Source organism: Rattus norvegicus, chromosome 16, assembly GCF_036323735.1.
Source record: "Rattus norvegicus strain BN/NHsdMcwi chromosome 16, GRCr8, whole genome shotgun sequence".
Taxonomy (NCBI): Eukaryota; Metazoa; Chordata; class Mammalia; order Rodentia; family Muridae; genus Rattus; species Rattus norvegicus.
Window position 1 is genome coordinate 33,745,616 of NC_086034.1, and position 17,510 is coordinate 33,763,125.

The 17,510-nt window shown below is 46.1% G+C and overlaps 1 protein-coding gene across 1 annotated transcript in view; it reads right to left on the bottom strand.

The window, feature by feature from the left end:
• Positions 1–780: 780 nt before the first annotated feature.
• Positions 781–17,510, bottom strand: part of Sh3rf1 (SH3 domain containing ring finger 1) — a 165,732-nt gene continuing 149,002 nt past the window's right edge. Inside the window, exons 11-12 of the mRNA NM_198764.2 lie at positions 12,045–12,397; positions 781–3,150 (exon numbers count right to left, since the gene is read on the bottom strand). Coding sequence (NP_942059.1) covers positions 2,982–3,150; positions 12,045–12,397 — 522 coding nt within the window. The 3' untranslated portion in view covers positions 781–2,981. The remainder of the gene's footprint in view (positions 3,151–12,044; positions 12,398–17,510) is intronic.

The following is a 17,510-nucleotide window of genomic DNA, read 5'->3' on the forward strand; positions in this document are numbered from 1 at the left end:
CAAGGCTGGACCCCCTATTGTAGAGGAATTTTGGGACAAGGAGGTGGGAGTGAATGGGTGGGTGGGTGGAGGAGCACCCTCATAGAAGCAGGGGCAGGGGGATGGGAAAGAGGATAACATTTAAAATGTAAATAAAATATCTAATAAAAAATGTCATGGTGAGCTGAGAGACAGCGTTGCCACACCACGCCAGACCTGTGGTAGTCATGTGTTTGGTTGTGGGTCTGCTACACCCACACTTAGAAATCAAACACTTGCTAGGTTATTTTAAGAACTTGCGGGGGGGGGGGGGGGTTGGGGATTTAGCTCAGTGGTAGAGCGCAAGGCCCTGGGTTCAGTCCCCAGCTCTGAAAAAAAGAACCAAAAAAAAAAAAAAAAAAAAAAAAAGAACTTGGAGGGACTAAGCTTAGAAATTGTTACACACTGTCTATTGAAGAGTTTAAGTTTCTTGGGGAACTAAGTGAATAAAGTTTGAGAGAAAAAAATGAACCACAACCATCAACCTGACCCTCATAGGAGGCACCCTGAGGCCGAGCTTCCTTCAGAGGTTACCATTTAGAAACGAAGTCAAACGTGACCATGCTGAAGAGGTCTAGAGTCCTGGGTCCCTTGGTGCTGGAGTTGCAGGCAGCTGTGGGCTGGCCAACGTGAGACCTGAATTCAGGTCCTCCACAAGAACGATGCAGGCTCTTAACAGTTGAGTCACCTCTCCACCCCCAAGAGGTTTTTATTGTTATTCATTTTAGGGAGCAAATGCTTCACAGATTGATACAAAGGGCATAGAAGGGTTGAACATCAATTTTTAATAATGAAACTTTTATCCAGTCCTCAAAATTAACATAAAAGGCATGAGAAATTGACCACTTCTCATCCCCACCACGGTGTAACAATCCTTTGTTACAACATCCATCTACTGTCTCCAAAAAGCCCAATACAAAACCCACACATTATACCACCTAATGTTCTACCAACAGATGAGAGTTTAACCCACGTTATACCAGGAAGCTATTACCACGGATACTTCAAATCACATAGCTGAAAACATGGAGAAAGGACAGGTAAAAAAAATCATCTTAACTTGTAGTAGTCTTTTTGCTTTTTTAAAATTTCTATAAAATACACTAATATCCCAAAATAAAGAATATTATGACACATTGGTGTCAACTCACACACATGAAAGCTGATGTCAGCTTTTTTTCCTAACTAAAATTCATCTCACCAAACCTTTATATATTACAGAAATATCCAAGTAAAGTATTTCTTTAAAAAAAAAATTCAACACAAAGGAACATAATATACAGTGTTCTTACAGATATAAAAAAAATCAGTTAACAGGAATGATTCCATTTCTAACCACATTACATAATCTTTTAAAGACAATGGGATCTGTTGCCATTCTGTGATTCTTCCATTCACGTCAATATTTCCCAGCTACTTTTATCTTAAAGTTAAAAAACAAAAAGGAAAAGGTTGGTTGGCCGTTGGCTTCCTTATCTTACCTAGAAGAGAAACTGTAGAACAAGGTCATTCACTACTAGGCTGTCTCTCCTCCATCTGTTCTCAGGACTAGCTAGAACCACAGCTAGGGTGAAATTGGAAGAGGGCATCAGAGGGTGGATATAAAAAGATGGGCCCCGTCACAACTGTAAGGTGTGGGCACAGCCACGCCCAGGAAGCCTCGCAGAGTTTCAACACAGTCACAGGAGTGAGAGGTCTCCAGGATAAGCTCGCCCTTTACACGGGTCCGCTGGGAGGACACCTGTGGACGAGCATTTTAACTAACGACTGGTGTGCTGACTAGCGTGTGCCTTCACCAGAGGGGAGCAAGCACACTAAAGACTTCTTGGTCAGTAGTGGTCGTGGGGCAGGGAAGAGACTGCTGTGTATGTTAAACCTCCTGTATCGGTCAGTTCTGAGTGAAAATTGCTATGAAATACACACACCATGCACAGTCCATACCACTGTGGGAATCCGGTTACACATGCAAGATGGCGGAGAAATCACGATGGATGAATGGAAACGTTCACAGTGTTTCTAACAGCCTTTGACTTTAACACGAATGCATCTCTTACCACCACTGTCTCACAAACTTTTACTGTGTCTTGGGCATGCAGATCACTTGGGGGATAGAATGGGAATACGGTTCAAAGCCATTCACACACACAGCGACTACCTCTTCAGCTTCTCTTACTTCCCAACACGTTGCTACTTGTGCTAGCAGACAGACTCGTGTTTGCAGTCAATGGCTGTGCTTTAGTTTGCTTCTTACTTTTGCCCGTTTTGTTTCAGGAAAATGAAAAACCCACAAAATGAAATCGAGGATTAGGTCTTCAGGTTGATTTCTAATCAAAGCAGGCAGATGGGGACCTACTAAATTCCTCTATCTGGAGTCTGCTGTCTCCCCTCCCCAGGTCCTTCCGGTACTGATTCAGCTGTCTGCTTGGAAAACTGATATTTTTGTCTAAACGGAGACAAGTATAACGGCGGGAGGAGGGCAGCAAGCAGGGGAGGGAGATGCAGTCTGTGTCAAAAAGAATCTCTTGCTCCCAACAGACAGGAGAGAACCCAGCTTCTCCTTAACCATCATTTCATAAATTAATATTTCTTAAAAACCATAACCCAAAGAATTTGCTATTACAAGAAAGTTCAAGTTTTAAAAAAAGCAAATAAATTAGTTAAGCCTTGTAAACAATTGTCCATTTTAGTTACACATCTTAAAAAAAAAAGACATTTATCTGTATAGTCCATTAGACAGTACAAGGCACACTTTACATATCAGAACCCAGACGGACGGAACCCACACGGTGTGGCCGCCTCTGCTCTGCCCCTGGGGTAACCAGGCCGGGGCTCTGGAGTCAGGTGCCCATCTTCTGCTCAGCTCCTGAAGATCTGGAAGTCCACAGATGTGCTCTTTCAATGCAACTGCTTTGTGCTCTTCAGTCACGTGATGCGATGTGAAGCTTTCTCCTCGTTCAGTTTCCTCAGATGTTCTCCACAAAGCTCCCTGGGAAAAGACCAGTCTTCCCGTTTCTTTGTAACGTGCCTTTGAACCAGCCGTCCTCTCGTTTCTTATGAACAAACACAATATCTCCTTCTTTCAGTTCAAGTTCTGCCTCACTCTGAGGAGGATAGGAAACCACCACTCTGTGCCTGTTAAGAGAGAAGTAGACTATTGAGATCAGCAATAAAAGTGGGGCACCGTCAGTCCGCAGGGGGCTCGACACAAATAGAATCTACACAGCCATTTACAAGGGTTTGTACAACTCAAAATCCAGAGACTCTGTTCAGCAGGCTTGGAGTTAACCAAGGCTGAGTCTGGGTATTCATTTTGTTCCCCAGTGATGTCTAGCTGGTGTGGATGAGTTTCCTACGCAGGGAGGGACATTCTTGACTGCTTTCAGTTAATAGGGGAGCCATTTCTGTCTTGCCCTCTACTCTAGGAAGAGACAAGTAGATCTGATTTCTGAGACAGGGACACGTAGCGGAGCAAGCTAAGACTTCCTTCTTACAGGCTGTGTGGGCTCTGCTCTGCCTCTGTACCATGAGCCAGGAGAGGTGAGGCGTCAGGTCTGCTGCCTGGGGGCAGATCTGGAGGACTAGGGCTGTCTTCTATATCCCTTATACTAGGTTTGACAGTGGTTCGAGGAAGTTTGCCTGCCTTTACACAGGAGTCTTGCATTGGTAAGAGATCCCGAGGTCTGCACAGAGATTAGAGAACCATGGGCTCAAATTCTGTCCCCCATGAGCAGTGATGATGCTGACATTACAGTCTCCATCCTTATCCATTTGCTTGCCCTTGGTTCTCACGGCAGCTGTGAGTGGGAAGAGTGGAGTTAGTACTTAACTGCCCAGCAGCCTTGTGGGTTACCGTCATCTCACCTCCTGCCCCCATGCTTGGTCTCTAAGGCAGGGTTATGATTAGTGGCTGAGGAAGCCAGGCAGAGGTAACTTATTTTGGGCCTCTCGACCCAGTCTTCTCTCTACTACACATTATCCATCTCCTCCCTTCTCCTTGGACTTCCCAATCAAAATGGTGGTGGTGGTAGTGGTGGTGGTGGTGATGGTGGTGGTGGTGGTGGTGGTGGTGGTGGTGATGGTGATGGTGGTGGTGATGGTGGTGGTGATGGTGGTGGTGGTGGTGGTGGTGATGGTGGTGGTGATGGTGGTGATGGTGGTGGTGGTGATGGTGGTGGTGGTGGTGATGGTGGTGGTGGTGGTGATGGTGGTGGTGGTGGTGGTGATGGTGATGGTGGTGGTGGTGATGGTGGTGGTGGTGGTGGTGGTGGTGGTGGTGATGGTGATGGTGGTGGTGGTGGTGGTGGTGGTGGTGGTGATGGTGGTGGTGGTGGTGGTGGTAGTGGTGGTGGTGGTGATGGTGGTGGTGGTAGTGGTGGTGGTGGTGATGGTGGTGGTGGTGGTGGTGGTAGTGGTGGTGGTGGTGATGGTGGTGGTGGTGGTGGTGATGGTGGTGGTGGTGGTGGTGGTGGTGGTGGTGGTGGTGGTGATGGTGGTGGTGGTGGTGGTGTCTGGTAGCCATTCTGCAGCCATCCCTGCCTCTGCTAATCCCACTTGCAGTTTCCTTCTACAACGCCCTGTGTGATAAGGAAATGTTACAAAAGCGACAGTGTGACTTCTGAGGCCAGGTGACTGAGGCCTGGGATAGTCAGGGGCATGAGTGACACCCCTAATCAGGTACCATGTGAAGCTTCTTTCTAAAACCTGTCAACAGGAATGTGAAGGAGCCGCTTTAAAACCGGACCCTCCAGCCCCAGTCTAGCATCTGTAGAGTCTGGTTCTCTCTCCAATCCCCATCCCATTAAAAATCCACATTAGCAAAGACCACAGCAAGTGGGCTCGTTTTCCACAAAAAGCTAAGTAGCTGTCCAACAAGTACTCAGCTCCCTAGGGCACGGGGACCAATTTACCCTCCAAGGTCTGCGGCAAAAGCGCAGCGCTGGGTCGGTTTATCCTTTCCGAGAAAGGCTCGGCCAACTCAGACATGAGAGTCTACAGACGGGGTCAATCAAGTGCAGAGCAGGGAGGAGAGGCGAGGGACTGTGGGTGAAGGGGAAATGACACAGTCTCTGAGAGCGGCTTAACTTTGAGCCAGCTAACACTGTCTCAGTGTCCCCACCGGGACAGTGGGACTTCAACGAGCTAGACAATGTATTTCATAAGTAACATAAGGAGGTCAAGAGAGTCATGTTCTTGGTGCAGGGACACAGAGTTCAGCCCAGAATGCCAGCTACTTTGAGCATGGGGCTCCCGTAAGCGGACACAGGGGGCTCGTACTTCAGGCTACAACTAACAGATGAGCTCAGGCCACAGGCTGAAGGACTTCCTGATGCTGGGAGTTCCCACACTGTAGAGTGACACAGAGTTTTGGAATCCTTTCACTGACATCTTTAAAAGCAAACTAACAACTTCATCGCGCAGTGATTTAAAAGAAGAACCCAGATGTGACTTCTCAGGTCTGATGCCAACAGGCCAAAAATCCACATAAAAGGCAATGATGTAGTTGCCATTTGGGGCGAGTTAAAATTTAAGCAAAGCTTTGCAGTTCTGGAGGGAAATGTGCCACTGACTGAAAGCATATTCTGTGTAGATCTCTCACGAGATACATAGCTGACTGGCAGTCTGCAAGCTGATTTAAGGTAAAATGGAACAAGACTAGTTTAAAAAAAAAAACTTGAAGTGAATTAGATTAATATTTGCATTTTATAAAAATGCACTAAACCAATTTTGTCAGAAAATCCCGGACTGGAATAGCTGCTGGGCTAAGAACATAATCTTCCTGCCAAGTTCCCAGTGGGGGCAAATACTCATTGCTAAGTTATAGGCCTCGAGGGGGAGCGGTGGAGTGAGAAGCCATGTGCAGAATGGAAACTGTGACACGGTGTGTGTCGTGTGAGGCCTGCCAGGTGCTGCGCGCAGTGAGAGACTCCACTTAGAAGCCTTCCAGCTCAGGCCCTGGCCTCGAGCCTTATGAGTGCTTTGTCACACAGCCCCAAATGCTGGCAGGGCAGCCCAGCGAACTCAGGCACCCACGGGCTCTGCCAAGCAGAGCAGTGGGAGAGACCCGCAAGCAGATGTCGGACACAGCTGCGAGGGCCCTCACACCTGCTACCCTGCCTGGTTTATGCTCGCCGTTCGTGAACAGGGTTCCCGGGCACTTCTGAACATCTCGAACCCGACCTTCTGTGGCACCTGCTGAGCCGCCTCCAAAAGCTGCAGCCCAATTGGTCCCCTTTATAGTCAGTCATCCTGGTTGACGCCCTCACTATGCCCCACCTCCTCCTTGCATTATACTTCCTCCTGTACCCAACCCATTCCATGCACGACTCAAATATTTATATTAAGTAATGCCACCTGTAGGTGCCCATTGTGAAAAACCATTAGCGGCTCTCAGTGTCTGTAAGGTTAATCCTCACCCTGCCACACAAAGCCCTCAACGATCTGGCCTTAATCCCGCTTTATGTAGCGATAGCTGCCATCGTCACCGCAGACATTCCAAACACCCCCCCACCCTCCAAGCCTATGTCTCTTCAAACATAGCCTCGCTTCTCCTCCTCCACATGTTGGCTCATGCAGCTCCTTGTACTGGGAATCTCTCTCACAATATCTCTGCCCATCCACGCCCTATCAATCTCTCAAGACCTGGCTCACAATCTCCCCCGGGAACCCTCTAGCCCCAAAGCTGGAAGTAATTTCATGCTTGACTAAACCGCAGAGGGCCGAGTGTGTGTTTCTCACGGCACTTAGCACAGTCCATACTGTATTTTTACCATCTGTGTTCCTGTCTCGTTTATTTTCGACTTGAGGATAATGCTGAATTCACTCTCTCCACCTCATGTGGCCGAAGGCAGAGTATAAGGTGATTCTTATTAAGCACATTGACGGAGTGAGAGGTTACTCAGCAAGCATATTTTTAAAAGAATGGGTAATGTTCTCTAAAAAAAAATGAGTGAAATTCAAAAAACGAATGAAATTATACTACATGCCACAACATGGAGGAATCCTGAAAGCATCACGTTAAGAGAAAAGAGCCAGACGAAAAAGGAAGGACGTTCTGGGACTCTGTGGATACAGAACCGCCACAGAGAAAGGAGAGCGGTCTTCAGGGGCGACAGAAGTGGGAAGAAACGGGCACTGTGAATGTTTCGGTTTCAGTGTAAGAGGAAGAAAACTTTCTGGAGCCGGACAGTGACATGTGATCAGTGAGTGAAAAGACACTCAGCACTAGTGAATGCACCTTTGAATAGGGTGAATTTTAACTAGACTTTAGTTTTCCTTTCATTGAAGAGATCCCATCCTCACATAATCAATCCCTGATTCTAGTCCCCCCACCCCCACAGTCTATTGTTCCAGCTCCTTCCCACCTCGCCTCTCATTCTGACCCATCCCCCTTCTGCCTTTCATTAGAGAAGGCTTCTAAGGGATAATAATAAAATATAACAAAATAAAACATAATAAGATAAAACAAAAAGTATAATATCAGAGTTGGAAAAGACAAACAAACTGAAGGAAAAGGGCCCAAGAGAGGGTCCAAGAACCAGAGACCCACTCGTTAGCACACTCAGGAGTCCTATTTAAAAACACTAAACCAGGGGCTGGAGGGATGGCTCAGTGGTTAAGAGCACTGGCTGCTCTTCCAGAGGACCCTGGTTCAATTCCTAGCACCCACGTGGCAGCTAACAACTGCCTGTAACTCCAGTTCCTGGGGATCTGGATTCTGCACACACATGCTACACTGGCATACAAGCAGGGAATAAATATAAAATAAATAAATACATGTGCATAAAAACACTAAACCAGAAGCAGTAAAGTACATGGCATAAAGTAAAGTTGGCATAAGCCGCACAGGCCTGCGTATGCCACCTCAGTCCCTATGAGTTCATACGAGCTTTGCTCATGTAGCCCTAGAGGGCCATGTTCTCCTGGTGTCCTCCGTCCCCTCTGGCTCTCACCCTCAGCCTCTTCTCTGGCAGGGCTTCCTGAGCCCTGGTGGGAGGGGTTTAATGATGACACCCCAGTCGGGACTGAGTGTTCCAAGATCTCTCATGCTCTGCATTAAATCTGGCTGTGGGTTAACTATATTTAAACAACTAAAAAAAAAAAAAAAAAAAAAAAAAAAAAGAGATGATTCGATAACTGAAAATAATGGAAATATTAGTAAAAATGAGAGACCCAGAGAGAGCGATTGAGAACATGCAAGAGAGCAGAGGTAGGGCATATGTATGTCAGGGGAGGGGAAGGGAGGGAAAGAGAGAGGAAGGGGAGAAAGCAGAGAAGGGCTGAGTGGCATTCTGGTTGTTGGAGAGTACATGAGTACATCGGTCCCTTTGAACAAAGCACACGGGTGTGCTCGTTTCAGCTCTAAATGGGCCTCTACTTCTAGGGTGACTATGACAGGCATAAGAATGGAGCTAGAAAACCAGATTCCTATTGTGGTATGAAGAAGGCACCCTATAGATAGTGCCAGCCTTCCAGAGTGGGTCTCTCTCTCTCTCTCTCTCTCTCTCTCTCTGACTTGATTGGTGTCCCTGTAGTTCTCATGTTGTCATTTCTAAGCTCTCTTCATGGGACCGCAGTGAGTCTCCCTGTGACTCGGAGAAGCACTCTCTTAACTCGGTCCGGGTGATTAAGCCTTCCCTGCTTTCTGTCAGTTACCACAGCAACCTAATATCCAATTAAGTATTTTACTGGCAAAACCATACTGGCTTTGTATCGTGTGCAAAGTACAAATGAATTATGTCCATTGCTTCACCCAGTGGATTCATTGACACTGACTCAAAGAAATGACTCATGCTGTTCAAGTCGGACTGCCTTCTTGCAAATCTACCGCTACCCAATCGGTAAGCTTCTGAGTATGCTAGCTTAACCCCTGATCAATGACCATGGTTCTTTTCCATTATTGCTTTAATTCCTAAACACAAAGAAAATCACACAGGTAAAGGTGATTTGCCATGCTTTCCCAAGCCACGTGGGCACACGTGTGCGCATGTGTGCGTGAAAAATTGTCACGTATGCTTTTATTTTCCGTCTCTTCTGAAACCGTTTCTTTCTACCTTTATCTTGCAATTTCGTAATTACTTTTCCTCCATCCTTCTAAAATAGAGTCTAATGATATTTGTTCTATTATTTCTGCTGTCATCAATTAGACAGCCTCCGCCTCCAGGATGCCAGGCTATTTCCTGCTTGTTGTCTGCAGCAGTATTTCCCACAAACACAAAAGAATCCCTTTGTTCCCCAAGAGAATTTCTCTCAGCTGACACCAAGGCCTGTCAACACACTTCAAGGCTCATCCTTCCTCATTACGAGACTGCACCTCTCTCTCTCTTCATGCCATGTGACTGCTCCTTTCCACCCGGAGCACTTTTTTTTTAACCTTTAGCCCTGCCCCACCTCCTGGTGATGGATGAATAGGGCCGCTGTGGGACAGAGACTTTCCACTTGTTCTTGCTGCGCTCTGAAGATGAACGTGGGCTCATTCTGTCTTAGCCCTATGTTCTGAAACGTGTTTTCATGGAAATCTCTCCAAGTTCCATGTAAAGAACCTGCTGTATTTTGCCTGGGCGAGCGCTGCTACTTTGTAGCCTGTGGGTGAAGGGACTGAGCACTTTAAGTGCTTTCTGAACCACACTTCCTCCATTTGAGGCTCTAAGTGCTTCTCCTTGTGTTGGAAGTTTTGAAATATGCAGGCAGGTAATCCCTAAATGACATGCTTGCTAGTGCTCTATTAACCAAGCCCCTCATCCTCAGGGGATAATGTACGGCTTCCCTACTCCAGTTTCCCATTGTTTTTACAGTCAGGTGGGCTTAAGCATCCATGTTAAATAAATACCATTACCGGCGCTGTGTGAAGGCGAAGGGTCTCGGAAAGTTGCCGGCTATCACATTAAACGTTCCACTGAGCATATGGGTTATAAAAATATAAAGTTGGGCTGAAATCTTTTCTAAGGACCCCCTTCCCTCTCCTAAAAATTGAAATGGCTACATAAAAACCTGCCAGAAATTTCCAGAGCGCTCGTGTCCATCTGTCCCATCATTAAATTCTTCACGTTCCCTATCTGATGTGTCTCTTGTTCCCCCAAAAAATGCCATCACCTGTCTGGTGGGCAGCTCTCCTTTCAGATGGCCTGAAAGGCACAGCCTGCTATTAGAAAGAGCCTTTTAAGAAGAGAGAACCGGAATGCAGAAGCCACACAGATCAAGGACATCTGGCAATTGAAAAGGAATGCATAATGGGGGTGGCGGTGGGGCAGCAGGGCCTAGCCAAGGCCTGAGGAGAATGTGGGCAAATCGAACCATCCTTCCAAAACAGTCACAGATCCCACAAAGGACTGGGGGTGGGGGTGGGGGTGATGGGCAGGAAAGCGCCTTGGGGCAGGAGGGAAAATTGCAGATCAATGCCTAGAGGGAGAGAGCTAGCCTTTGTGACTGAACGTAAGTACACAGTAACTGGACTAGCTCCAGGGACAGGAGGCATTGTCCCTGGAAAGCAGCACTGGAACTCTGAAGGAGAAAGGCCTACTCCAGAATCAAAGCCCAGGACTCACTTTCAAAGCTTTGCTGGGAACACAATGGACAAGGAGAGACATACAAGGATCTGTGTGTAGGGAGGGGGCATTTTTAGGGTAATGTGTCATTTCGAAACTGGCTTTATATCGTCAGTTCGAACTGCACCACAGAAAATTTTAGCTCTTTATGAAGATGTGTAATAAAGTGACATAGGTTGTTTGATGTTTATTCTCCACTTTTAGAGTTTACTTTCAATTGAAAATGTGCCACAAAATCATGAGGCTTCAATACAATTGTTTATATAGTTCCACTAGAAACACAAAGGCAAAGTGGATTTAAGTCATTTTGTTGTTGTTGTTGTTGTTTAAGATTTGTGTGTATGTATGTGTGTGACTGTGTATGGATGTGTGCACATGAACGCAGGTACCCAGAGGCCAGAGGCAGAGACTGCTGTGGAACAGGGGACTGAACTTGGGTCCTCTGCAAGAACAGTGCCTGTTTTTAACTGCTGAGTCATCTCGCCAGCCTAAACCAGTTTAAATGACCATCTCACAGCCAAATCACAAGTCAGGCACAGTGGTGCACAGCAAGTGTGCTAGCGTCTCGGCAGGCAGAGCTGGACGCCGCCTGACCAGCCAGGGGCAACGTGAGGTCACCACCACTGTCACCAGCTCAGCAACAGAATGTCAACCAAAGGGAACATGTCTACAAACTGGAAGTTTGTTTATCTTCTAAAATCTAAGTCTAGAGAGAACGGCGTGTACAGAACCAATAAAAGAGATGAGGCTCAAATGTTTACGTTAAATGAAAACACAACAGAAGTTCGAATGTACTGCGTGCTGTTTCCTCGGGTAATAACTAGCAGTGAACCTTCCAGTTTTAATCCTGATAGATACATGTCTTATTAAGTATGTTTTTATCCCTAACACAGACCTAGACCCCCATGACTGCTTGAAATAGAACCCCCACTTACAAGCATTGTTCAAAGCCAAAATCACTCTAAGAATGCACATCATTCTGAGTATATGAACCAAGAGAGCCATCAAAACCTATACTGTATTCTTCTGGCTCGGGAGACAGGAAAAAAAAAATACCTCCAGTAGGTAATAATATAAAAGCTCTTAAAAGAGGATTCCAGTGGTTCTCAACCTTTGGGTCTCGACCCCTGGACAACCCATTTGTGCAGTAGCAAAATTATAGTTATGAAGTAGCAACAAAAAATTATGGTTGGGGATCACGGCAACATGAGGAACTGTATTTATAGGTCTCAGAATTAATAAGTCTGAGAACTACTGGCTTAGACATTTAGTGATTGACAGATATCACGTGGCTATGAATTAACTGTTAACTAAGGGAAAACACTGGTGTGTTGGTAAAGTAACAGAAAGCCAGAGCTCGAATGTCATTTACCAATTAGGCTTGAAATCTTAGGGTGTTGTAGGAAATGATTTTCTAGATCAGGATAAAAATTCTAGCCTTAAGTTTGCTATTGACGTCGTAGTTCTGAGAGCGGTGGGACTCACCTTTCACAAACAACAGGCCTGGCCTCATTCATTACTGGACCCAGGGAGGAGCAGGCCTGGCGAGGTGGTGGAGCGATGGGCACTGCGGAGTCCAGGGAGCTTGTCTTGCGATGGAAGGCATCCTGGGCTAAGGCTGCTGTCCCTGCGGCCACTGGACCATCCCCATCGGTGGGGCAGGACCCCACTCTGCCATGGACGCCCCCTAGCGGCAACTCAGGACCCACTGCTCCCTGCAAGGGAACCTCCCCTGAACCCAGCTCCACGTCCAGGGTAGGTGATGCTGGAGGGGAGACTCGGGGCTTGCGTTTGGTGGAGGCGCCAGAAAGCAGCTTCAATAGGCCCTTTTTTTCTTTCTAGAAAAAACCAACAACATGGATATTAGTTGGAGATTGGCAGTTGTATCGTTCCCACAATCTCCAGGGCACTCCGATCCACTTTTTGATCGCATCACGGTTACTCATTACCTTCCAGGTAGCCTCTGCATGATGTTAACCTGACCTTTTGCTTACTGCGTCTCCCTTTCTGGCCTGCCTGCTTCTGTTTGTGTTGGAAATTCTCTTGTTCATTACTATCTTCTAAGTGGGGCAGCAAGACAAACAGACCAAAAAGATGTAAAACAACAACAACAAAATTAAATCAATTTGTATTTTTTTTACTTTGATAAAAGTAGCCAGTGAGGTGGCTCACTGGGTAAAGGAGCTTGGTGCCAACTCAGAAGAGCTGAGTTTGATCCCCACACCCTGTGTAGTAGAAAATGAACCAACAACAAGCTGTCTCCTGACATCCACATAGTCACTACGTCATGTGTGTGAATGTGTGTACACACACACACACACACACACACACACACTCACACACACACACACACCCCTCAAGGGATAGAATAATAAAAACACAAATCGATACTGCAGAATAAAGTGGAAATTTCAGATGGTAGGTTTAATTTCTGCAAAGACTGCCTTCCTCTGATTACTGTTACGGGAGCCAATTGTGTCTTGGGTTAGATACAAGCCAGGTAATACCTAACTCCCTATCAACAAGCTGGAGCCTTATTCTTCTCTGGAAAGAGGCCCTGAGTGGACTCAAGGGCTGTAGTACTTCTTACATGTCACCGCCTTGATTACATTTAACCAGCCACAGTACTCAGTGCATGGGTATCTTCATGTCTGTCTGTCTGTCTGTCTGTCTGTCTGGTCTTTTCTTTTCTCCCTTTCTTTCTTTTTGTAAGCAAAGGCATAAAGAAGAGTTCCCACCCCCAACTGCCTCATGCTCTGAAAACCATAACCTGAGTTTGTCTCTTTTGACACTTTCCTTTTTTGTTCAAAACAAAAACAAAAACAAACAGAAACAAAAAACAAATCCAGTCAGCTGTTGGTGCTAACTATTCTACTCTCTTCTCAAAGTCTGCCGCTATCTCTCCCAGTCAGCAGGTCGAACACTGTCATCGTCAAACAGCAGTGATGGAATTAAGTCCTCTGAAAGGAAACACTGAAAATGACGTGTGTCACAGAGATGCGTTTCTGTAGGATTAACATTAACAGAAACATGGAGGGAGGACTCAAAAGCAGACAGAGCACCGAGGAATTCTTCTTTGTAATATGAGTTAGTCTGACCCAATAAAAATCCCCCGGGGAACAAATCTCTATCTACAATAACAGGACTCCACTAAAGATAGAACAGCAGAAAACAGGAGGAGCCTCAAGCAGTCATTTATCTGATGGTGAGCAAGGGTCCCTGAGAAACCGCACAGCCTCCATTTATAAACCCCGCTCAGAGTGTGTGGTGCTCTATGGACTGGAAATAGGAAAAACAACATGGGAGGGGCTGGGAGTGGTTGCTAGGATTATCTCCTGGTCTTCTCGGGATAGGCAACAGATAATCAGAGCCCATGCATCTCCTTACCCATCTCCTTAACCCATGGGGGTGGGGTGGGGACCTTAACTCATCTTCCTCTGTTTTGCTTCTTTCTCTTATGGATGTTACAATGCCCATATCCATAACGGACTTTAAAGGCTCTGACCACCATCTTGGGAGTGATGACAGGACTGTGCTCACCTCTGTATCTCATTCATTGCCTGGGACAGGGTAGGGCACCACTGAACTGGGGAGGCCTCATGGTGGGGTGCAGAAGGTGGGGGGTAGGGAGTAAGATAAAGGGAGGAATGGATAGTAGTCACTGAGCACCCGGGACGGATGTTTTGGGTTTCCCAAATCCAGAAGAAATAAAACCGTGGTCGGTGAAGCAGCCTGATCTCCAATTCTGTGGCTACACATCTCTTGTGGGGCATCTATGCGGAGAAGGCTGTCTGATGGCTTCCACCTCTAAGGTGGCCAGATGCAGCATCCAGCTATTTCTGTCAAGATATGAGAAATCAGTCTAGTCCCCAGAGCCCATAGATTGGCTGAGAACATCAAGTCCATTGATAAATTAGAACCACAGCAAGCCCCAGCTAAAGATGCTATTTAAAAACCCAGATCTGGGCACTCAGAAGAGTATCAGATAAGTGACTTTGTGCTCAGGGAGCAGCTTCTAAAGTGATTAAGAAGAAAGATGACTCGGTTCATTGAAGATGATTAAACACATTAAACACAACTTGCTTTAATGACTTCTAAGGGACGTGTTATCATCATCAAGCAATGCCGACTACCCACGGAGCAGAAGGCAGAGGATTAGGCTTCGTGGTGGGGTGCAGAAGGTTGGGGACTAGGAGTGTCAACTCACAAAAGATGAGGCCCCAATTCCAAGGAATGGTGCTATTTATAACAAAGTCTGATGTCTTCTCCATTGGAAGAACAACGTGCCACTTGAGAGAGATACGTTTGCAAATTCAGACACTTACTATCCAAGGACACCTTCGCTTCCTTCAAAATCCAACAGCAGAGACGAAAAACTCAAATGGATTAATAGTCTACACTTGGGTAAGGTGATTTAGAAATAATAATGCTAGCATCTATAAAGATGGGGCGTATCTTTTAGTAGGCACCTCGATAGCTCATATCCTGTGGGTGTTCCATTCCTAGGTGAAATGATGTTTTCAGAATCATTTCCGATTTGAAGATTTAAAACTATCACAGGGCGGTGGTGGGGCATGCCTTTAATCCCAGCACTTGGGAAGCAGAGACTGGCAAAGTTCAAGGCCACCCTGGTCTACAGAGAGAGTTCTAGCACAGCAAAGGCTACTCAGAGAAACACTGTCTTGAAAAAACAAACAAACAAACAAACAATAAATAAATACTATCAAGTTTTAAAAAAAGAAGTATCTTGTGGTAAAAATAAGAAAGTGGTGGAACGGGTTCCCATGCGTACCCTGGCGGTCGCAAGTTCCAGCTCCAACGGGCCAATGGAACTAGTGCTAATTCAGCTCAGATTAGTATCTCTCCCAGCGGCTCTCTGTTAGATGCCATCTCTCTGGTTCCAGCCACCCAGTAAAACCAAGGCTCAACAAACTGTAACCCAACAATCAGATTTACATGTTAAATTCTCAATCCTTAATATATCCACACAATAAACTTAGAAACCAATTGATAAGGATATAAACTGCCCACCTAGATAATATATAATTTGCCTATCTAGACAACACAAAATCCTGTACACACCCATCCCTTAAGACTAGTCATAACAACCTGTAATGTGTGCAGAGAGGAATCTTAGCATCCGCTCCCATGTTCTCTTGGCTGCTCCCTCCCCCCTCTCCGGTCTCCTCTGCCTCTCTAAAACTTTTCTCCTGTTCATCCTTCCTTCTCGTCTGATGACAGGCCTCATTCTATCCTGTACCTGCCTTCATCTGCATAATGACATCAACCTACAGTATCTGGAGCAAAAACCTATCAGAGTTACTTTTAGATGTGAGTTGTTTTCTAGTTGGATTCGGTGATACACTCCTATAATCCCATCTGTTTGGGAGCCAGACATGAGAAGATTCTAAGGAGGTGACAGTCCTGCTCCAATTTAGCCTCAAAACAAAAACTAACTGACTTATGGGGCAACAGCTCAGTTAGCAAAGTGCTCGGGCATGAGGATCTGAGTGCAGACCTTAGAGTGTACAGAAAAACTTGAGTATGGTAGTCCGAAAGGCGAAGACCACTAGATCACAAAGCTTGAAGGCCAACCTAGCCTATCAGCAAGGTCTGTGTTGATCAGTGACCACATCTCAAAACAAGGTGGGTGCTCTTGAGTACTGGTTCTCAACCCTCCTAACGCTGTAACCCTTTAATACAATTCTTCATGCCGTGGTGACCCCCAACCATAAAATTACCTCATTGCCACTTTATAACTATAGTTTTGCTGCTATTATGAATCATAAATGTAAGTATCTGATATGCAAGATATCTGATATGTGACCCATGCTTTTGACCCCCAAGAGGGTCGAGACCCACAGGTTAAGAACAGCTGCTCTTGAGGGACAGCACTGGAGACTGATGCCTGGCCTCCACCTGTACACAGACACACACATACACACACACACACACACACACACACACACACACACACACACACACACACACACTCTCATGCATTCACCAAAGCATACAAAACAAAAACAAGCATAGAACTCAATAGAGCACTTTCCTGACATGTGAGAAGTGCTGGGCCTAATCCCTAATTCATTCATGCATTCATTCATTCTTTTTAAAGTACATGGAGACATTAGCAAGAGTTTTCTTGGGCCCACAGGTCCAATTTATATACTAGCTTTCTATTACGGAAGACTCATTGTCCTTAGGTAAGAATCTCAAAAAATATTAAGTCATGTGGTTAAAAATAATCACTCATACTTTTAGCAAATATTTCTGGGCATCCAACATGAAGCAGGCAATGTGCTGTGCTCTGGGAAGGTGATGTGTCTAGGACAGTTTGTGTCTAACAGCAACAAGCACGGCTGTATGACGTGTCCTCTGCCCAAGAACCAAGCAGGGGAAGGCATGAGGCTGGGGTGCTGTGGTGGGGCACGCTGGGGTAGGAAAGGTTTCTTGAAGGAAGCTTCCTGAAATTCTAGAGATGATTAAACACCACCTGCTTCAAGAGTCTTGTTAAATGCTATCAGGGGGATTTCCATATTTAGTCTTCACAGCAACCCGATGAGGTAGGAATTAATTATTCCTGTTGCCTGAAGCTCTGAAAGCTCGCCTAAAATCACCATGCAAGCAAGGGGCTGGAAATGAGATGCTATTCTGCAGAACAATGGGAGCAGGCACAGCTCCCCTCTGCCTGTCTGTCTGTCTGTCTATCTGTCTCCTCACCGCCCCGCCATTCTTTTCCACATCTCCTAGCTGAACTCTTCATAGACAGGCCTCTTGCCTATGGACCCTCTGTCTGTTTGCCTGCCTGTCTGTCTATCTGTATCCCTTCCCCCACCCCCTTCTTTCCCACATTTCCTAGCTGAACTCTGTGTAGACAGGCCTCCTGCCTATGGACCCTCTGTCTGTCTGCCTGTCTGTCTCCCTTCTCCTCCTGCCTATGGGTCA